Source organism: Camellia sinensis, chromosome 11, assembly GCF_055761805.1.
Source record: "Camellia sinensis isolate YWXY chromosome 11, ASM5576180v1, whole genome shotgun sequence".
Classification (NCBI taxonomy): Eukaryota; Viridiplantae; Streptophyta; class Magnoliopsida; order Ericales; family Theaceae; genus Camellia; species Camellia sinensis.
The window spans coordinates 99,060,964-99,084,317 of record NC_138971.1 but is presented as its reverse complement, the minus strand read 5'-3'; the positions used below and the strand labels follow the sequence as shown (position 1 = coordinate 99,084,317).

Sequence of the window (23,354 nt, the reverse complement as noted above, 5' to 3'; positions counted from 1 at the left end):
CCACTATCACTATCACCTTGGCACAGTCCTCTAATTCTCAACAGGTTTGACACTGTCCTCTAATTCTTAACTGGTTTGGATTGCTTATATATATATATATATATATATTAGTGAAAGTCAGTTATTAGTTCTTAACTAGTTTGGATTGCTTCTTTCACAGTTCGCCGTAAATTACAAGCAACTGACACTCAAAAAATGGTTCAAAAGATAGTTGAAATTCTGCGATAGCTACTTACAACTAACTGCACACAAAACTTGATTATTAACTTACTTTATTCTAATTGTAGTGCCACTTGTCAAGCACATTCAAGAGATAAAATCAATGCATGATCGCACAAAATTTTTTGTGAGAATGTTTTGCTGGGAACTTCAGGATAAATCAGATTATTCATCAATCCTTAAAAAAGGCCTTTCTATTAGGGGCAAAAAATGGGATTCAAGAAATAGTAGAAGAGATCTTAGTGGTATTTCCAGATGCAATTTCTTGTGTAGACGAAGAGGAGCATTCTGCTCTCCATCTTGCAGTCATGTACCGTCGTGAAAATGTTTTCAATTTCATTATTCAACAAGTGGGAGTGCGTAAAAAATTATTGTTGAAAGTAGACAATGGAGGCAACAATATCTTGCACTTGGTTGGACGAATGCCATATCAGCCACAACTTGAAGTTATTTCTAGTGCAGTTTTACAAATGCAACGTGAAGTGCAGTGGTACAAGGTAATACATTTGTTTTGTGTCTAGGCAAAACATTCTCGAGTTTATATTACATCTTGATTTTTTTTTCTTGAATTCCCTACAAACAAGAGTTGTTATTTATCTCCTACTATTTGACATAAGAAAATGACAAAATGAGGAAAAAAAACTATAGGGAAGCTCAAGACATAACAAATAAGAAATTATTGATTTGCAGCGAAATAAAGGATATGGAACAAAATTTGTCTAGTTTTTATGGGGACACAAATGAATCATAGAAGCATGCAATTATTTCGTTTCATTATGTGTCATTTGCTTTTATAGAATTTCGTCAACTATTTTAGCTTTCAGTACCCAGTAATGTTACATGCATAGGAAAGTATAAATACTAGTGCTCCAAATAAATCTGAACATTTTTTGTGCACTTTTTAATGATATTTTTCTGTGCATGCATGATTATTATTTATTGGAATGCACCATGAACTTGCTTTCTCATTCCAAACTAACTTGACGGCATAGGAACTAGAAAAGCTTGTGCCGGTGCAGGCAACAACAACAATGAACCACGATGGAAAGACACCTATGATGGTATTTGAAGAGGACCATCGTCGTATGATCCAATCTGAACAACAATGGATTGTAAGCCTAGCAAGTGCATGCACTGTTTCAACAACAATCATTGGCACAATAGCATTTTCAGCAGCCATTCAAGTGCCAGGGGGAAACAATCCTGAAGGCCACCCAATCTTATATGAGGGAACCAACTTCACAATATTTGCCATATCAAATGCAGTTGCTCTATACTCGCCATCTCCACATTCTTAATCTTTTTATCCATCTTCACTACACGCTATGCAGCAATTGATTTTCTATATTCCCTGCCCCATAGATTAATGATTGGCCTAATTTCCCTGTTTGTCTCTATAACATCCACTATTATAGCTTTCGGTTCTGCCCTATATCTCATGTTTTTCCAAGAAAGCAAACCTCTGATTCTTACTCCAATGGTCATAATGTCCTTTGGACCAGTGACTCTATTTGCTTTCTTACAATTTCCTCTCCTCCTAAATATGATGAAAACCACATATGGCCAAAGCATGTTCAACCTTTCGGATGGAAGAAATCGTCAAAAAAAGCATAAGATTTTGAGCTTCTTTACATGTACGTTGTATCAAAATTGAAATGCAACATTGCTCATTTCATCGATGCCATAGCGAAATACATAAGACGAATAAAACTCTCCCTTTCCCCTTTTCTCCCTCTATAATATTAAATGTGTGCTTATGGGTAATAATTGTAAGCACTCTAATTGAGTGGTTAGTGAATGTGATTACTAAACTGTCTCTAATGTATCAAGTCTTAAGTTGTGTTCAGTGGTGGGTTGCTTTAGTTTGTTATTGGAGCATTCTCGTACAAGCGTTTTGTTACATTACAACAATAGCCTCTTGTGTGTGCTGAAATCTAACCAATTCCACAACCTCGGCCAATACTATCATGCCACATGGCACCTTGACCCGAATTCATACCATGTACCCAAAATCTTGGACCCACATTGTCTTACTAAAAAATACATCTCTACAATTGTCCCTGAGTTCTCCTTGCACTTGAGAACTCTAGAGGAATGCAAATTCTTCATTTTGACTGAACTCAACCACTTCGAAAACACAATTGTCTTCATGATTTGCCCCTAACAGAGATTGTTTTCCTTCATCTTTTGAATTCTCATGCCCCTCAACGTGAGCATGTCATGATACCATGCTGCCCAATGTGAACATTACTCCAATCAATGCCCTCAAAGGGTATATTATCTCAACTCAAGAACCTAACTTCATTCGTGTCAATTCGGCTTGTCCGAATATTGAGCATCCTTATGTTCCTTCGAATGCACACTACAAGAAAAAACACTTTCTGTGACCAACATTTTGGACGCGAAAAGTATCATATTTGGTCGCTAAAACCTTTTCGTGACCAAAATATGTTGGTCGCGAGTTGGTCGCTAAAGCCTCGTCACAGATAGTTTTCTGCGACCAAAAAAGCCTTTGGTCGCTAAAAGTGACCATTTGCGACCAACTTTTTTGGTCGCGGAAAGTCCAATTCATATTACCGAAAAGTAAACTTTTAGCGACCAAATGTAAGTTGGTCACCAAAAGTCAGCGCCTTGACCCAAAAAATGTAATTCTTTTGTGCTGCCTGGTACTTGAACTCTTGACCAAAGAGTCACCATGCACCAATCCACTCTGCCAATAACATGCTTCTTGTTCATGTTTGGAAATAAAAATATATAACCCATAAAAATTGGGTTATTTATTATTTTATAAAATTTTTAATGCCTAAACAAAAAAATAGCATGTAATTATAGTAGTATCCTTTTTTTTAAAATTTATCCCGCCATAACTTTTCGCGACCAACTCTTCTTTTTGGTCGCTAAAGGGTAATCTTCCCCGACCAAAAAAGCCTTTTGGTCGCCAATAGTATACTTTCTGCGACCAACTTTTCTTTTTGGTCGCCAAAAGGTGATCTTTCGCGACCAAAAAAGCCTTTTGGTCGCCAATAGTATACTTTCTGCAACCAACTTTTCTTTTTGGTTGCCAAAAGGTGATCTTTCGCGACCAAAAAAGCCTTTTGGTCGCCAATAGTATACTTTCCGCGACCAACTTTTTTTTTTTGGTCGCCAAAGGGTATACTTTCCGCGACCAACTTTTTTTTTGGTCGCCAAAAGGTGATCTTCCGCGACCAAAAAAAGCCTTTGGTCGCCAATAGTATACTTTCCGTAACCAACTTTTTTTTTTTGGTCGCCAAAGGGTGATTTTCCGCGACTAAAAAATTGTGGTCGCCAAAAGTTAAATTTTAGTCGCAGAAAGTGGACTATTTGTGACCAAAAAAAATAGGTGGTCGCCAAAATTGTTTTTTCTTGTAGTGGCACTGAAACATGTATTCGTTACCTCGGTTTTGACTTTTACCATTTACTTAAAAACATCACTTGCCATCAAGATTTTCTAACCTCGGGTAGACTCTACTCATTTCAGCTCTTCTCACCTCGGGTGAGCTCTTCTCTTTCTGAGTTCTACTCAACTAGGGTGAGCTCTTCTCATCTTGAATCTGCTTACCTATCAAGTGAGTTCTTCTCTGCAACCTTCTTTGCATGTTCTTTAACATCAACATCACCATTACTTTTGTTCTTCGCTCTTCGGGACTAGTTCCCCATCTTGACAGGTTTTTTTTGCATCATCATTGACTTTTTTCTCTTGTTTCCCACAAACATCCAAATTGTGTGTTAAAATCTGACCACACAATCAAATTTGAGAAGATTACCTCCTCCAGAATATTTGGAAAGGTTGTAATTGGTATTTGAGAGATGAATCTGCAAGATAGAACTGTCAGTGTCTCATCCGACCTGAGACTAAGTTAGTGACTTTCTCTCTCTAGAGAATACTCAATAGTACAAATACTGAAAATTATAATCAATTACTAGAACATACGTATCTCAATCCATAGGATTGTGCTCTTTATATAGGAGTGACTTGGCTAACCTTAGGATTCATTTTTCATCTAGGACTCTATTTGCTTAGCAAATATTTTTTGCACAATGTTTCAGACCCCCACTGGGGGGTGACCCCTAAGAACCCCAGTGGGGTCTGATTGGCAACAAATTTTTTTTTTTTTTTTTTTTCCAATAACCAACCCCCATGTGTGTGTGGGGGGTGGGGAAAACTGGGGGTACCAATCATTGTTGATATTTTTTATCTAGAACTCCTCTTTCTAATTAGGTTAGGTTTAATCTCCTCAAAATCTCATACTTACTCAACTTAGGAGCCACATCCCTTTTGAGATTTTACAACCTAGGAGTCATACTCTAATTGAGGTTTGACCAATACCACAATCTCGGCCAATATTATCGCGCCACATGGCACCTTGCCTTGAGGTCATGGCATATATCCAAGATCCTAGACCCATGTGGTCCTACTCAAAATTACATCCCCAAACCTCCTATGTTAGAAGGCTTCCCCCTTCGTTTTTGGGTACAATGTCAATTGTTGAAATAAATATTTATAATAGTGATATGACTACTCACACGGTAATAAATTTATGGGCGGTGATCGAGGGCCCGAAATGGAGAGCCCCGAATGGCTCGAAATTCCATTTCGGGTAAAAAGAAAGAAAAAAAAAAAAAGAAAAAAGAAAGAAAAAAAAAACAGTTTCCAAAATTGGAAATTAGGGGTATTAGGGGCAACTTTTTTAGGGCTCTCAATCATTTTCCTAAATTTATATGGTAAGGTTAGTGGAAACAATGATTGTATAAATTTATATTGGCCAATGACACTGCATAATATAATATTACCGTTGCAATCAATATGTGTTCAGATTGTTGGTATCATGGACCAATTTCAAATAATACTAGTTTTCTTCCTATGCTATGCACGAATTGCGTTTGAAACTTTCTTTATGTAAATGTGGCATAATTATATAGTGAAAGTATAAATGTACATTTAAGTAAAAATGGGAAGGAAAAAAAATTTGTAAAAGAATAAAAACCCATAAACTAATTTAAAAATATATTTTTAATTCAAAAAGAAGTTACAAAAAAATAATAATTTTGATGAGTAACTGTACAAATTTAAGTAAACACTTCGAAGTATTTTTGTACCCTTTTAAGATATATATATATATATATATATATATATATATATATATATTTTTGCAAATTGCTTTAAAAATTAGATGTTAGACACAATTAACTTGAGTTCGCAATATTGTATTAGCATCATATTCTCTTTTGTAATTGTATTTCGATGGTCAGTTTGTAATTCAAAGTGATTAGTATAGATTTTGAAAAATTAAATTCATTATAACAAAATTTTGATAACTATTTTTGTTTTCAATCATAATAATTTTGAAAAAAAGAAATTTTTGATCCCATAGAATAATTCATGCTCTTAAAGACAACAAAACGATCCCATTTAAAATGGTATAAAACTTAAGTAAATGTTGATCCAATAAGTTTGTCTCATTGCCTAATTCAGCTGATTTCTTAATTTATCTAGTTTGATTATACATATATTATATCACTTAGAAGATTAATTCTCACTTAAAAAATGACTAAAATTTTCAGTCAAAAACAATCCACTTATTACTTAACACTTGATGCGCTCATTGATTTAGAAAACTTATTTTACTTCTGATTTCGTTCCGAAATAACTCAGAGCATCGTTACCCATCTTTGCTTTTCTCATCAAAACTATCTCACCGTGTCTTGGCTTTTCTTGTTTGGTTCATAGATTTGAATCTGTTTGGTTTAATTTTAAAATTATAATTTGAGTGTGGAATTGAATTTTGAATTTTAAATTTTTAGATCATGATTTAAAAATATAAAATTTGTTCCGTTATGAGTTTTAAAGGCAGTTTTGAGATATTTCCTACTATTTTTTTGTAAAAAAAAAATGTATTTATAGAATGTGAGAGAAGAGATGAAAGAGAAAAAGTGATTGATTGATTGAATAATAATAATAAATAAAAATAAAAAAAAGTGGAGAGGTTTTGAAAGTAATTTTGAGTTGAATTTTAAAAATATGTTTGGTTAACATATTTCATTCAAATCATGATTTAAAAATAGAGTAAAGTTTTGAAAAACAAACCAAACGCTAACATAGATGAACTCTAAAATCAAATATAACTACATTTCATTTACGTTTCACACATTGTTTTCTTTTCATTTTCTAAATCCCTCCCCAAATGTATGAACCAAACACAACTTTACGGAATCCAATTTCATCTATTGGGAATCCAGTTTCGTCTATTGAAGCATCCAAAGGTAAGTCTAGAACACCACTAAATTTTGAAATATAACGTTTATAATTGTGATTAAAATATTTTTTTACCAATTTTATTAGTGTGATAAAAATATCTAATTAAATATTTCAACATAAAAAGTTAAAATTTTAATTATTTTCAGACTCCAACAGCTTTTATACATCAAATAACTTAATTGAATCAGTATTTAAATTTCAGTACATATCAAACAATTTTTTAAAGGGCGCTCACGCCAATAGTCCAAAATTGAAATGTTTTTGTCCAAAGGTCCAAGCGTTGATTTTCTTTGTCCATAAGGACAAACTCTCGCAAAATGACCAAAATACCCATAATATATATATATATCTATGATTCTCTCTCAATTCTCATTTCCCAAACTCTCTCTCTCTCTCTCTCTCTCTCTCTCTCTCTCTCTCACCAGCGGTCTTACAGTTGTCATTCCTCCTCTTTGGCGTCACCATGGCTAAAAATCTCAAATCAGCCGCAAATCCTCTTCCTCTATCGTCGTCGTCGGTGTCCTGGGCTCGTTTCTCTTCTTCATCGGCTGGTTTGTTCACCTAATTTGCGTCCCCCCCACACAAGTCAACCTTCGTAGATTCGGCTCATCCTCGTCGTTCATTCGATTCCCGATCCTTCTTCATTTCTTGGTCCTCTCTTTTTTTGCTTGAATGTCGCCTCGCCGCCACGCTGCCTCGCATTTGATCAGATCGCCACCATGAAGTGGGTTTCAGAGTGAAACTAGAGATCTAGCGAAGATTTGGCGCCACCATCTTCGCGACTCCAACTCCACCGTCCATTTTAGACCTCCTCACAATGTCGACTGTGCGTGCATACATATACATATATATACACACACACACACACACACATGCTGATATGAATTATATGAACAGATTCACTCCTCTAAAATCCTTGTCGTCTACCGCCACAAATCTGGATCTATGAATGATGATGATGATGATAATGATGATGATGATGATGATGATGCTGTTGATGATGAACAGATTCACTTCTCTTTATGTTTTGTGTGTATATGGTGTTGAGAGGGTAATTTTTGGGAAAAATTGGGCCGAGCTCCGAGTTTGGCTTCGAGGCCCAAAACGCGAAGGACTAAGTAAAAAGGCCGTAATGGCTACTTCGGCCTAGGGGCAAGGTTACTCCGGCCTTAAGGAGACAAAGTTACTTCGGCCCGAGGAGGTGAGATTACTCCGGTCCAAGGAAGAGTAAAGCCACTCCGGTCCGGAGACAACTCGGAGTTAGGCCGGTCTCAGAGATAGTCCGGCCGCAGTACGTTCTGGGAAGACCGGTTTCAGAATTAGTCCGGTCGCGACATACAGCGGTTGGGACGGTCAGAACTTGCTACTTGGGAGTTTGAACTAAGCACATCAAGGTCAAACAGGGCAGCCGAAGTAATCAATTGGAGGAGCAGACCGAGCTAAGTATAGTTCGGCCCTCTGTGGCTCGGTATAGCCAATTTTACTTCGGTCACGTGGAAGTTCGGTCATATAAAAAACCATCCCACTTGGTTTAAGCAGTGGGGGAGGGTGCAAAAGGATAAGCATTATCCTTAGGAGAATGAATCCTAGGAGGACTCTGCATGGAGAAGTACAAGTCCTACTAGGATTGTGCCGTACGAAACTTATAAAAGCTCACAAGCAACACCTTGGAGGAGGTAATTGAACACAATCTTTCTGAGAACTTAGAACTTTGTCTATTTGTCAAGTTTTCTGACTTAGGCATCGGAGAGGTTTCCGGCACACACCCGCCGGCTAGCTCACGTTTGTGTTTTCAGGTGACAAAGCGACGTCGTACGGAGGAGCGTGGACTTGGTCAACAGGATTATACGAGGAGAATTATTTCCTCCCCGTACAATTGGCGCCGTCTGTGGGAAGAACAGACAAGAACAAAACCTCTTGACTAAGCTTCTCCTTTTTTCTCAAGTCAATGGCACACATTGAAGAACTACCGCAGTCCGCCGTCGACGGACTAACTCCAGAGGGGGGCGCAAGGCGAGAAGGATTACCTTCCGTCCCTCCCATGGCGGAGTTGGAACTCCAACAACATAACTCCAGGAGGAGTGGCAGGGGAAGGCGGAATAGCAGCCCTCGACACTCTCAGAGTCCTGACAGACAAAGAAGGAGGATTGATCCTCAAGCCCTGGAAGATCGCGTGAAGGAACAAGATGAACTAATTCGAAGGATGGCGGCGGACATGGAGGCCTTGAAACGCCAGATGAAGAATAAAGATGTGGCGACAGGAGAGGGGCGCAAGCATAAAACGCCCCCTCGCCACTCAGAGAATCGTAGTAGGAATACTACGCCCTCCCAAGGAGAGAGCAGAAGCCTCAGGACAGGCGACACTCACTCCTTATCTTCAAGAACTCGTCACTCCAGGTCTGAGAGGACGAGATCCGAAAGATCATATACTGAAGGAAGTACGTATTGGCCTTCACATTCACACCAAACCAGATCCAGACAAACCGAGCTACCCAGGTCATCCGACTTACGAACCGTGCTAGAAGAAAAAGCACGATGCAAGGAGGATGCCAGGGCAAGGGATCCACACCGAATTTCGGCCCTACAACGGTTGGCTCCTCGAACGCATGGAAGCGTCGAGGTTGGAATGCCAATACCGCGACCGGCCTACGAACCAGCGGACAAAGCATTGGCAAGACTACAGACTTCGCCGTTTGTCCCAGCGATCGAAAACGCTCCCCTACCATCAGGCTTTCTTCAGCCGAAGTTCAATACATATGAAGGGAAGACGGACCCGTATTCACACTTGAGCCACTTTCGCCAAGTCATGGCCGTGTACAGGCGAAACGAGGCCTTAATGTGCATACTTTTCCCATCAAGTCTGGGCGACCTGGGCTTGACTTGGTTCGAAAAGCTCCCAGAAGGTAGCATAGCCTCCTGGGCCCAATTGGCAGAAGCATTCGTAACAAGGTTTCGGACAAATACTAAAACACCGGTGGAGATAGACCAGCTACTCTCCATCGACATGGGTGAGAAAGAAACTCTCAGATCTTACAACAGTCGCTACTGGGAGACATTCAACCAGATTGGAGACTGCCCCACCAATCTAGCCATTGCGCAATATAAAAGAGGCCTACCAGTAGGGAACCGACTAAGGGATTCAATTACCATGACGCCACCCCTCACCATGGAAGCCCTGATGGAGAGAGTGCATCAGCACATCAGGGTAGAAGAAGATGGCGCACGTTCTAAAGCCAAAACAAGTGCGGCCACGGTACCAGAAAAGAAAACCTCAGCAAAGGTTAATACGGTGGACCGAAGTAACAAAAATGGACGTGGCAGACGAGATAACGGAGAAGACCCAGACAAAAGATGGCTAAGAATTCGCACTGCCATAACCACGGTGTTCAAGAAACCAATATATCGGATTCTGAGCGAAATAAGAGATGAGCCTTTCGTCAAGTGGCCAGCCAAGCTAGGAGAAGCCCAGAAAGACTACGACGACAGATCACGGTGCACCTTCCACCAAGAAAAAGGGCACCGAACTGAGAATTGCACGCCACTGAGACAGCACTTGGAAGAATTGGTGGCAGCAGGACACTTGGATAAGTACATTGAAGGAGGGACGCAGCCAGCCCCCCAGGACCATAATAACCACCCCAATGGAATGCCAATAGACGCCCCGCCTCAAGGCGTCATCAATGTCATACATGGAGTCTTTGAACCTGAGCGTGTATGCGAGCTCAGGGGATCGATCAAAAAGGCAGAACACTTTAGAGAAGTACTAAGTGCCCAACCAGCCACCAAGAAAGGGAAGACGGAGGCAACAAACGTCATGACTTTTTCTGACAAAGACTTGGAACGAATTTACTGCCCCCACAATGATGCCCTGGTCGTCACTCTCCGAGTCAAGGATTTTGACGTCAAGCGGATTCTGATTGACCAGGGTAGTTCATGTGAAATCATGTACTACGAGACATTCAAGCAATTGAAGCTGCAAGACAAAGACTTGGCACCTGCCGTATCTCCCCTAATTGGGTTCAACTCCATGCCAGAATGGCCCGTCGGCAAAATCATTCTTCCAGTCAGAGCAGGAACCGTGACAACACAAGTGGAGTTCTGGGTATTGAAGGTCCCCTCCACTTACAACATCATCTTAGGCAGAACATGGCTGCATGCCATGCGATCAGTGGCGTCATCCTACCACCAAGTAATGCGGTTCCCCAACAACACCGGCATAATTGAAGAAGTCTATGGAGATCAGATCATGTCAAAGCAATGCTTCGTCACGGCAAATGGCAGCCGCGCCGCCAAAGGATATGTTCATTCGGTGGAAGAACCGGAGAGTAATGAGCTATTCGCAGATGTCGGAAAAGCGGCGGATCGGAAAGCAGTGGAGGACCAGGAGATGGCAGGTTAAGGCCAAACTGGGACGGTCCTTACAAAGTGGTTTGGTTAACAGACAAAGGGGCATACCACCAAGACAAGGACGGCAAAGCAATCCCTAGGCCATGGAACACGGCCAATCTCAAGTTATTTTATTCTTTCTTTTTCAAAGACGTGTAATTTTTTCTTTCTTCAAATAAAACAAGCGATTCTTTTCAGCATGAGTTGTTCTCTATAAGAGTTAGCTTTAGTGAAGATTAGGTACATAGTAAGCATTTTATTCTAAGTTGGCTGGAAAAACTAACTTAGAGGTTGGCTGGAATAAACCAACACCCCTCCTAAGCCCAGGATAAGGATCCAGGCTGCAGGACGTTTGGTCGGAATAACCAAACTTTATTCTAAGTTAGCTGGAAAAACTAACTTAGAGGTTGGCTGGAATAAACCAACACCCCTCCTAAGCCCAGGATAAGGATCCAGGCTGCAGGACGTTTGGTCGGAATAACCAAACTTTATTCTAAGTTAGCTGGAAAAACTAACTTAGAGGTTGGCTGGAATAAACCAACACCCCTCCTAAGCCCAGGATAAGGATCCAGGCTGCAGGACGTTTGGTCGGAATAACCAAACTTTATTATAAGTTAGCTGGAAAAACTAACTTCAAAGGTTGGCTGGAATAAACCAACACTTGTTACTCTTCAGCCGAAGTTAGTGTGAGGCTGAAGAATGGTTGGCTGGAATAAACCAACTCTTGTTACTCTTCAGCCGAAGTAAGTGTATGGCTGAAGAGTGGTTGGCTGGAATAAACCAACACTTGTTACTCTTCAGCCGAAGTAAGTGTAAGGCTGAAGGGTGGTTGGCTGGAATAAACCAACTCTTGTTACTCTTCAGCCGAAGTAAGTGTAAGGCTGAAGGGTGGATGGCTGGAATAAACCAACTCTTGTTACTCTTCAGCCGAAGTAAGTGTATGGCTAAAGAGTGGTTGGCTGGAATAAACCAACTCTTGTTACTCTTCAGCCGAAGTAAGTGTATGGCTGAAGAGTGGTTGGCTGGAATAAACCAACTCTTGTTACTCTTCAGCCGAAGTAAGTGTATGGCTGAAGAGTGGTTGGCTGGAATAAACCAACACTTGTTACTCTTCAGCCGAAGTAAGTGTATGGCTAAAGAGTGGTTGGCTGGAATAAACCAACACTTGTTACTCTTCAGCCGAAGTAAGTGTAAGGCTGAAGGGTGGTTGGCTGGAATAAACCAACTCTTGTTACTCTTCAGCCGAAGTAAGTGTATGGCTGAAGGGTGGTTGGCTGGAATAAACCAACTCTTGTTACTCTTCAGCCGAAGTAAGTGTATGGCTGAAGAGTGGTTGGCTGGAATAAACCAACACTTGTTACTCTTCAGCCGAAGTAAGTATAAGGCTGAAGAGTGGTTGGCTGGAATAAACCAACTCTTGTTTCTCTTCAGCCGAAGTAAGTGTAAGGCTGAAGAGTGGTTGGCTGGATTAAACCAAACACTTAATACTCCTCAGCCGAAGTAATTATGTCGGCTAAGGAGTGGTTGGCTGGTAAGTATAGTTTAACCAACCAAAAACCGAAATAACACTTGGAGTAATAGAAGACATTACAAACGCAAGCATACACACAATAACCGGAATAAAAGAAGTAAAATTTTCATTCAAAGAGAAGTCAATACAAGGGGGCTTAGTTCGGTTACAAAGGAGAAAAAGTAAAAAAGTCAAGAGAAAAGTTCATCAATTTCAGCGTCGAAAACCGCATCGGCATCAACTTGAAGACCGGTCTCAGGAGGGAGCTCATTCACACTAGGGTGAGCCACTTCGGCTACGGTTCCACTGGGAGGATCAACAGTTAGGTCTTCAGCAGTGGGCACCGACCGAACTGGCTGGTCCACATTTTCGGCCGGAGTATCTTCATCAGAGGCATCATCAGAGTCAGAGCCTTCCAAAAACTGTTGTTGCAGAGCAGCCGCGTACTCCGCCAGGGACTTCGGTATAAAATAATCTGGAGGGTTGAAGACCTCGGTCTGTTGATCTTGACCGAGCTTCTCCACTGCCGCCCTCCAGCCGCATTTGAAGAACAGCTCCTTTGCAGCGTCACATTGTTGGGCGTAAGCATCCTCTGCCCTCTTGAAGCCTTGTTTGTCGGCTTCCTTCACCTTCTCTTTTATTTCGGCATCCTTCTTTCTTTCAAGTTTTAGCAACTCGCGCAAGTACTTGTCCTTCAGCACGATGGCAGTCTTTTGCTTTTCGGCCTCGGCCGAACTAACCATTCCGGTCAGACGACCGACCTCACCTCGGAGTTCGGCCATTTCCTTTCTGGCCTCCTCTAGTTCGGCCGATTTCGCCTCCGCCTCTGCCGCAGCTTGCCTTGTCACTTTCCTCAGCTCCAGCACCTTCCTATGGGTGATTTGATTTTTCTGGATAGCCTGACAAAGCAAACAACTTCCCTTTAACCGAAGAAAGAGTTAAAAAGAACGATAAACATAAACAGAAAAGCAACCGAAGTTACTTACCAGAATCATTGATTTAGTGGCTGACCGGATGGACTTCAGCTCGGTGGTTAACTGTTTTTGGTGATGTTCCATGTCTTTGGGCAGACACACGCTCTTGGCCAGGTTGATGGCCAACAGGTGGTCTTTCTCAGCAACGACCGAGTCTGTGTCTAGAATGTCTCGGTCGTTGAAGGTTAATTTCGGTGCCCAGCAGCCGATGGTTCGGTCGGAAGACTCCGGTTGGGGGCTCGGTGGCAAGCTCGGCTGAATAGGAGTTTCTTCATCAATCAAAACCCGTTCGGGTTCGGAAGTTCGGGCACGTTTGGTTCGGCGGGAAGAGGATGGCTGTTGGGAAGGAAGGGCGACAACAGCAGGCTGCGGTTGGCTGGAAGGCGCCACTTCGGGCCTAGCTGTTTCGGTGAGAAGGGCCCTGACTCTACTCCTTTTCGCCATCTCTTCTTCTGCGGATAAAGGGACAAGTCTTATCTCGGGCAGAGTTGGGTCCGGTTCCGGTGCCTCTTCGAGAAGGAAGTCAGTCACCTTTGCTTTTCGTCGACCGCTGTATCGGTACGTCGGTTCGAAATTTAGAAGCTTGGCCCAATCCCTTTCTTTAACCCGAAAAGCGGCTCGCAAGACTCCGAGGTTAGGATAGCTATACAGGGAATGGAGATGGGCAAAATCTGCAAAAAAGAGAGAAGTGTTAGTTCGGCTAACAGACTAAACAACCGAGATAACTTACAAAGCAGAAGACCGAAGTAAAATTACCAGGCTCCCCCATTTTCCAATTTATAGGTCGGCCAGGAATTTGAGCTTGAAAATCCTCAAAGTTCCCAGAGACCCAAAAGAAATCGTCATCGTTAAGATCTTTGTCCGGAGTGTGCTTGATTATCTTCTCTCGGCGGCGGCGAATTCTAAGGTAGTAGACCCACCCAGCATTCTTTGAGCCGATAGAGTATTGATGAAAGATCTCGGCTAGACCAAGATTCAGTCCGGTTTGGTGGTTTAATGCGGCTATCCCCATGATAATACGGTACGTATTGGTGGATAGTTGGGTGGGACATAACCTAGTCTGTCTAAGAAATTCACAGATTAGCGGTTGGACAGGAAACCGTAGTCCGGTCTCTATTATGGATTGAAGGGTAAAAGGCACAAAGCCTTCATTGTTCCAGGGGGTAGCATCTTTTTTGGCCAGCGCCAGATGGACATCATCAGGAATCTGGTAATCTTGCCTAAATTCGGCCAGGCCACCAGGGGTTTCGACTAAATATCTATACTTACCCATTTATTGTATAATTTATGAATAAATTATTTCGGTACCAAAACTAGGCTCAGTAGCTCGGTTGAGCACACGCGGGAGTGCCTGGGCAACCTAAGTCTGCAAAGTAGAAAACAAAGGGGTTAAGCACAGATCGTTGGACCGCGCTACAAATTATAAGCAAGATATACAAATCCTACTTCGGCTCAGTGGGCTGGTTCTACCTCGGTTCATCAGAAGGTTTGTTAACTCGGTTTTGAGCAGGTTAGACCGGTTTTAACGTCTAGGGGCAGCTTTCTGAGTTCGGTCTAAAAAATTCAGAAAGCTGGTTTAGTCCCAAGGCCTAAATCGGTTGCAGTTTGAGGAAAATTACTTCGGTCGAAGCCCCTAGGGGCGGCTTTCTGAGTTCGGTTTAAGAACTAAGAAAGCCGGCTGGGCCCCGAAAGCCTTAGCTCGGTTATTGACCGAAGTACCTAGTTCGGTACGTGCACGTTTTTCCGGTGAGTTTATCTTGGCTACAGTGGTTGAGAAGAAACTACTGCTATTCCTTTGAGTCCTAGTCCGGTTGTTCTCTGAAATCTATCTACATACACAACACAAACAGTATCCTAGTTCGGTTGGGATGTGATTCTGGATCGAAATCGAGTTTTTCTCTAGGGTATATGACATATACTCTTGGGTTCTATGGTTTCTTCATCAAAGTACGAAGAGCAAAGCAGACAAATGAAGAAAAATGTTTGCAAAAAGCATACAAAGCAAAAACAGATGGAAAAACAAGTAACAAAAGCGAGAAGGGTAGACCTGCTTACCAGATTGAAGAAGAAGAAGCTGAAGATGGAGCAGTAGCAGCAACAGAAGCACGAACACAGTAAGCTCAGAACTCGAGCAGCAAGAGAACAGAGAGAGAAGACGAAGGAATAGCAAAAGTGTAGAGACCCTAGCCTCGGGAATTACTTTTGTTAGAAAGCCCAAAATTTGGGCGGGAACCGTTTCAAGATCACAAAGCACGAAGACGGCGTGACAGCCGTCCTTAACCAATCAGAGCCTGCCACGTGTCATTGGAATGAGAAGCGTTACAGTCGCTGTGATTGAAGAGACGTTTTTGACCGGACATAGTGATATCCGAGGTAAAGTTAGATCGGCTAGAGAGGCTAAAGGGTTCTTAGATCGGCTGAAAAAGCCTAATGAAACTCTAGCTCGGCCAGTAGACTGGTAATCCCAATCTTGTTGCACAGATGGAATTAAGGGGCAATTGAGAGGGTAATTTTTGGGAAAAATTGGGCCGAGCTCCGAGTTTGGCTTCGAGGCCCAAAACGCGAAGGACTAAGTAAAAAGGCCGTAATGGCTACTTCGGCCTAGGGGCAAGGTTACTCCGGCCTTAAGGAGACAAAGTTACTTCGGCCCGAGGAGGTGAGATTACTCCGGTCCAAGGAAGAGTAAAGCCACTCCGGTCCGGAGACAACTCGGAGTTAGGCCGGTCTCAGAGATAGTCCGGCCGCAGTACGTTCTGGGAAGACCGGTTTCAGAATTAGTCCGGTCGCGACATACAGCGGTTGGGACGGTCAGAACTTGCTACTTGGGAGTTTGAACTAAGCACATCAAGGTCAAACAGGGCAGCCGAAGTAATCAATTGGAGGAGCAGACCGAGCTAAGTATAGTTCGGCCCTCTGTGGCTCGGTATAGCCAATTTTACTTCGGTCACGTGGAAGTTCGGTCATATAAAAAACCATCCCACTTGGTTTAAGCAGTGGGGGAGGGTGCAAAAGGATAAGCATTATCCTTAGGAGAATGAATCCTAGGAGGACTCTGCATGGAGAAGTACAAGTCCTACTAGGATTGTGCCGTACGAAACTTATAAAAGCTCACAAGCAACACCTTGGAGGAGGTAATTGAACACAATCTTTCTGAGAACTTAGAGCTTTGTCTATTTGTCAAGTTTTCTGACTTAGGCATCGGAGAGGTTTCCGGCACACACCCGCCGGCTAGCTCACGTTTGTGTTTTCAGGTGACAAAGCGACGTCGTACGGAGGAGCGTGGACTTGGTCAACAGGATTATACGAGGAGAATTATTTCCTCCCCGTACAGGTGTGATTAGAGTTTTTGTTTTTGGTTTTTTTTTTCTTTATTTATTTACTTATTTATTTTTTGTTGTTGTTGTTGAACATATAGAACAAACAAATAAAATCTGTGTGCGAATTTGAATAGATCTATGTTGAATTTGAACCGATCTTAGATAAAAAAATTGAACAAAGAAATTTGTACAAATAAAAAATAGAACAAGAATTAAAACATTTCAACAGATAAGAACAAAGAGAAACCCACAGAATTTGAATAGATAGGGAAAAAAAGTGAACAGATCAAGAAAAAAATTCAACAGACAAATATAAATTTGAAATAGTCAAAAAAAATTTAAACATATAGAAAATAATTTGAACAATAATTTAAAAAAGAAGAAGAAGAAAGTCGGCATATTAAAAAAAAGTCGACAGATAAATTACGAGATAAAATTAAAAACAAAATATCCTTCAAAACAAACAAAAAGACTTCTCACCAAACTATTTCACAAAGGGTCGACTCCTCACCAACAAAAAATATTCACTGAACCTAATGCTTTATACCCTTCTTAATTTGGATTTATCACCAATTTACTCCTTTTTAAATTAAAAAAATTTAACATTAAATTTTCAATACTTGATTTTTAATTTTTAATTTTTAATTTTCAATTTTGTCAAATACTAGCTTAATCGAAGTACTTTGAAATGTGAGATTTTTTTATAGTTTATTTTTTCAAATGAGTTGAAAAACACCATAGTATCTCACAAAATGACATCCACTAAAATTTAGTAAGTTTTGTTACTCGATCCAAAGGTAAAATGATAATAAGCACCATTGACCACTAAAATTTTTCTTTATCCAAAAGTGATCTGGGAAAATAATAATTTTTTTTTTATTTTTTTTTTAAAGACTTTGTCAATTGCTGAAGCCTACTTCTGTAAAAACATTCCAAAACCAGAATTTTCTTCTACATGTCTTTAGAAAGAATGAACAAATATACATGGATTTGAATAATTTAGAAACATAACTACAAATTTATAATGACCTGGGAAAATTTAAACTTTTTATTATTATAATTCAACCCTAATTGAATTTAAACAATTATAATAAAGCTCACAAGTTTTTGCATTTCTTTTTTAGCATCCTACTAGCTAGGGCTTAAATCAACTGTGTTGACACTGAGAATCTAAAAGCCTTGGGCATAAATAGTATGCAATTGCAACTTGGATCTGATACACTTATACAATGTATTACAATTCCATTAAAGACTACCTCAGGTAATAGAGAAGTGAGTCAACAATGTCTTACATACAGTGGGGTATTTATTGTTCCATAAAAGTAGCAAAAGGCAAAATCAGTTTCAAACAGATGGGATGCAAAAGTCAAGTGGAGCATCACAGTACCACCTCTAGATGTTTGGGCCCCATTATGATCTATATCCTATAGCCAGACCAGGGATGTTAATGCCTAATGTTTTCTACATTGGACTTCAATGTAGGGTGAGGGCAACTTGATGCTTTTGGGGGGCTAAAACTGAAACTTCAAATACATAACATTAATAGCATAGGGATGCTTTTCGTAATTCTACTTGCACAACAAAATTTCTCATTACACTCTATTTCTTGTTACACCATGTACAAAAATTTAAATTTATGATTTTATCTTTTCACAATCAGCATAATACCAATCACAACCATCATCCTTGCATTCCAAACCTAACAAACTCCAACTCTACCCGACCCCCCAATCATCACCTCCAGCAGCCACGACCACCATCCTCGACCACAAACATCTAGCCCTGCTCCCACCGGTGACCTCCTCGACACTGCCACCCCCTCACGGTCGCCACCTCTGACCATCGCGATGCTCCCCTCCCCAATGCTCCTCCACACTCTCTAGATTTGACACCTACCCTTCATTGTCGTCACCTTCCACCTCTTTGATCATCACGATCTCCCCCCCCCCCCCATCACTCCACTCTTTCATCAACCCCCCTTTTAGCCTGTCCCTCGTCGCCAATCCTCCTCCCCAACTCCCTAAATTCAACCCCTACCCTTCATCGTTGTCACCTCCCACCTCTTCCATCTTATTTTTCTTCTTCTACCCTGAATCTCTCTTTCTCTCTAGTACACAGTGTTGGTTTGGGGGGATGAACTAGGTCACGCAAGGTGGTGGATTGGGAAAGTCTAGATTGTGCTAGTCAAGGGTGCTAGATCATCAACAGTAGGAGACCTAAATTCAAAAAAAAAAAAAAAAAAAAACTTAACTGTCTACAAATTTTGCTTCCCTAACTAAATTCGAGTTTCATTGTCTCTTTATTCCACTAAATTTAAGCCCCAAAAATTTAAGATTTAAGTCATCAGATTTAGACCCACCATCAGCCACCTACAAAAAGTTTCCTTTCTTGATTCGAATTTGGTTCAGAATTTTACAAATGAACAAACTTAATTTGTTTGGACTTTTCTGGCTGAATGCCTAAAAGTTGAACAAATTAGTTTTGTTCAGCAGAAAAAATACAAATATTTCAAATTTGATCGACCATGTAAGTTTAAAAATTTTACGTTTATTTTGCACTGGAAGTTTGAACAAGGTTTCAAGCTAATGTGTCATATAATGAAAGTGTGGGAGAGGGTGATAGAACGTCGATTGCGAGACATAACAGAGGTGTCAGAGAATCAATTTGGGTTTATGCCTGGTAGGTCAACAATGGAAGCGATCTATCTTTTGAGGAGAGTAATAGAAAAGTATAAAGAAAAGAAAAGAGACATTCATATGGTGTTTATCGACCTTGAGAAAGCATATGACAGAGTGCCCCGAGATATAATATGGTGGGCGTTAGAGAAGAAAGGGGTGACCAAAGGCTACATTGACGTGATTAGGGACATGTATGAAGGGGTGGTGACCATTATTAGATCGCCAGCTGGAGAAACGAATGAATTTCCTATCACTGTAGGGTTACACCAAGGATCTACCTTAAGTCCTTATCTTTTTGCTTTAGTTATGGACGAGTTGACGATAAATATTCAGGATGACGTGCCATGGTGTATGCTTTTTGCAGACGATATTGTGTTAGTGGATGAGACTAGAGAAGGAGTTAACACAAAGTTGGAGATCTGGAGAAAAGCTCTTGAATCTAAAGGATTTCGGATAAGCAGAACTAAAACAGAGTACATGGAGTGTAAATTTAGTAACAGTAACAATGAAAACAGAGGAGAAGTGAAGATTGAGAACCAAGAACTGCCTAAGAGTGAACATTTTCGTTATTTAGGGTCGATTATCACAACAGCGGGAGAGATTGATGCAGATGTGGCCCATAGGATTAAGGCGGGATGGTGTAAGTGGAGAAGTGCGTCTGGGGTATTGTGCGATAAACGAATACCCACTAAACTAAAAGGTAAGTTTTATAGAACGGCTATTAGACCAGCTATGTTGTATGGGACGGAGTGTTGGGCAACTAAGAAACAACATGTAGATAAGATGAGTGTGGCTGAGATGAGGATGCTAAGGTGGATGTGTGGTAAGACTAGACAGGACAGGATTAGGAATGAGTGTATTCGGGAATGGGTAGGAGTAGCACCGATAGAAGATAAGTTGAGAGAGAATCGTTTGAGATGGTTTGGTCATATTCAACGGAGACCAACAGAGGCAGTAGTGAAGAGATGCGATGCTGTAACGGTAAATGGAAGTGTTAGGGGACGGGGTAGGCCTAGATTAACGTTGACTAGCGTTATAAATAGAGATATGAATCTACTTAATTTGACTAATGAAATGGCTTTTGATAGGGCCGCGTGGAGAAGAAGGATTCATGTAGCTGACCCCATTTGATGGGACTTAAGGCTTCGTTTGGTTTGGTTTGGTTTGGTTATTGGCACCGGGATGTCCGGATCAAAGTCCAACTAATTCCCAGGGGTGCCCAGGCCCTCGACAAGGAGTTTCCTGCAAATGCATTGCGGTTAATTCAATGGTTTTCCCCCAATCCAATGGGCCTTAAAGAATTGTTAGCACCTAAGAGGTTCCGATCCTTGAACCTTGGAGGGAGCACACCCTAAGACCCAAGCCCTTGCCACCAAGCCAACCCCTTGGAGTTAAAATTTTGATGGATTATATCTCAAACCACTTTTACATAAATTTCAATCAATTACAAAACTAATTAAATGCTAAATAAACCATTTTTACAACTAAAGAAAAATAAAAGGTTAGCAATGGATATATATATCTATTCTATTATATATGTAAAGGGCTAAGTTGGCATTGACACTTCTGTGTCACACTATTTTATTCCCAAATCACCCTTCTGTAACTAAGAATTGAAGTACAAGTTTTCTGTAACTACCTATTCAATCTATAACAACCAATTTCAACCCACAATGAAAATTTTAAGCACATCCATGCGAGTGTGCACAACCTCTAGTATATATATGTGGGATTATGGAGGGCGTAATGAGATAAAATGATAGTTTTTTAATTTTGGATGAGTGGAATTTTAGAAAACTGAGTGCAAGGAGATAACATTGTTGTGTAAGTGGAACTCCAATGACATAGTTTAGTACGCAAATCTGGGATAAAACACCCTTCTTGCATCCTCAACAATCGCCAACAAGTTGACGGCTCATACAAGTAGGTATATCAGTGAACCAAACAGAACCTTCCTCCCTGTTTAAGTCTTTGCTAGCTAGCTTATGCCGCTGAGGATTGCCCAAAAAGGAAGAGTGCAGCGCGAGCAGGATGGACCATTACTTGAAATTTAGAAAAAGCTATAGGCTTGAATAAACAACATTGTGTTCTGTTTTCCAGGCAAAAACCATGACAGGGCCCTTACATAAAGTGGCCACATTATGCATACATCTATCAAGTACAAGAGACCAATATGGTGACAATTGATTACTGACGAAGGTTCAGGTATGTGGAAAGATTGGCCATTCTAGTTAGATCAGACTATAGGAGTTTGAGTGACAAATAGTGGATACTTTTAGATTAATTATTCTTTGGAGAGAGGAAACATGCATATAGAAATTCTAGCTATCCTATCATCAAAAACAGAGTGCAAATATTATTTGAACAAGAACCATAGAATTGGGCTTTAAGCTTCTAAACATTTGATTACATAAATGATATCTCCCATCAATCACTGCCAATACATGCCCTCACAATTATTCAACTCCCTAATAACTGAAGCCCAGATTTCAAGCATCAAAGAAGCAAATGATTTTAAGTCCATAACTTGAGGACAATCCACTATGGCAGTTTCCTCTTAACAAAATGAATATTAGCGTTGAATAAATTGCAGAATCAGGTTCAAACCTTCTGAAAGTCTCAAAACAGAGGGTTTACTATAAGACTGAATAACTGATAAACAAAGGCTTTTTTCCTGTCCCACTATCTTACATTATCACCCCCAAATTTAGCAGTAATGCTTGATCATTAGTGTTCTGGTTTCCATCAGCACTAGGAATTTAAATTTTACTTGAATGGTAAAGAATTTACTGATTTCATTTCAAGCTTGCCAGGAACACCAACTCATGTTTGGATATTTATGATAGTTCTAACCAAGTGCAAAATGGAAATTATGACCAATTTAATTTTGTTAACTAGGTTTCTTACTACAGCTTCTAACTTCCACTTCATGTCTAGAGAACAATTGAGGGAATCAAATAATTGTCTCTTATGAATAAATAAAGATGCTATATTGCACAAAAAATGAACATTTGACCATCAAACACATATAAGTCGTGAACTTTCACTATCGAAGCAAAGTATACTTAATATAAGTTGCAACTTGCAAGGAAACTTACTATGACTGTCTCTCATCAACTAATCGCAATTGCATCTCAATCAACCGCGCATTGAACTCCCCATCACTGACCTTCAACATCTGCGGCAGCGGAAGAGACAACCCATCCTCCACCAAGAGCTGGTGCCGAGGCTTTATCTTCCCCTCCAAACTAAACGAAAAATACTGCGGAAACCTCTTTAGCCCTGCCAAATCCCCATTCATCTCCTTCAAGAAATACTCCACTTTCGGCCCAAAATTATTGGAAATAGTAAACGTCAACAACCCCGGCGACCTCAGCACCATCATCAACACCTCCTCATACGAAAAACCCAAATCTTGCAAGTAATTCAGCTTGGTCATAAGCGTGTGTGGTCTGGCAAGTTAATGCGTGTTTCCCCATGTTAATTGTTAATTGTATAGCTTTCTCTTTTCCTTTATGCTTTCGGTGGTAGTGGGTCATTTGGTATCCAATGTACCATTCTTCTCTCTATAAAGAGAGAGTTCATTACTCTTTGTAATTAATACAAACAAATCAATAATACATCATTTATAACATGGTATTTATAACATGGTATCAGAGCTAGGTTAACAACCTAGTCATTCTGCTTCACCGGCGGGCGGCAGTCTCACCTTGGCCGCCCGCCGGACCTCTACACATACCTTCTCTCCCGCTGTTTTGATTCGGAGTTAGCAGAAGCATCACATATTGATCCACACACTGCCATACACACAGACACCACAACACACACATGGGCTGAGGGCTCTGGCTCTCTTTCTCTTCAGAAGGAAGCTAGGGCATAGAAAAACACTGCGATTTTCTGTGGGGAAGATCAGCGTCTGCTTCACCGGCCATGATGGAGTTCTTTGTCCATCGTCATTTCCGACCCACTCGACGATCTGGGTCACTCCTTCTG

At 40.8% G+C, this 23,354-nt stretch overlaps 2 protein-coding genes across 2 annotated transcripts; one reads left to right on the top strand and one right to left on the bottom strand.

Moving 5' to 3' along the window:
- The first annotated feature begins 350 nt into the window (after positions 1-350).
- Positions 351-1,956, top strand: LOC114299232 (uncharacterized). Its single transcript, XM_028243922.2, has 2 exons — positions 351-716; positions 1,212-1,956. Exons 1-2 carry the CDS (start codon positions 528-530, stop codon positions 1,515-1,517), a joined length of 495 nt encoding a protein of 164 aa, XP_028099723.2. The 5' UTR covers positions 351-527; the 3' UTR covers positions 1,518-1,956.
- Positions 1,957-22,458: 20,502 nt separating this feature from the next.
- On the bottom strand, positions 22,459-22,800 carry LOC145802506 (transcription termination factor MTEF1, chloroplastic-like). Its single transcript, XM_082895229.1, has one exon. The coding sequence runs from the start codon at positions 22,798-22,800 to the stop codon at positions 22,459-22,461; it is 342 nt and encodes a 113-aa protein (XP_082751355.1).
- Between the last annotated feature and the right edge of the window lie 554 nt (positions 22,801-23,354).

What these genes read in the sequence shown, in the direction of transcription:
- LOC114299232 (XM_028243922.2), top strand. Translation starts at nt 528, where the DNA reads ATGTACCGTCGTGAAAATGTTTTCAATTTCATTATTCAACAAGTGGGA. An exon ending in GTGAAGTGCAGTGGTACAAG is followed by an intron (nt 717 to 1,211) that starts GTAATACATTTG and finishes TTGACGGCATAG; the next exon opens with GAACTAGAAAAGCTTGTGCC.
- LOC145802506 (XM_082895229.1), bottom strand. Translation starts at nt 22,800, where the DNA reads ATGACCAAGCTGAATTACTTGCAAGATTTGGGTTTTTCGTATGAGGAG.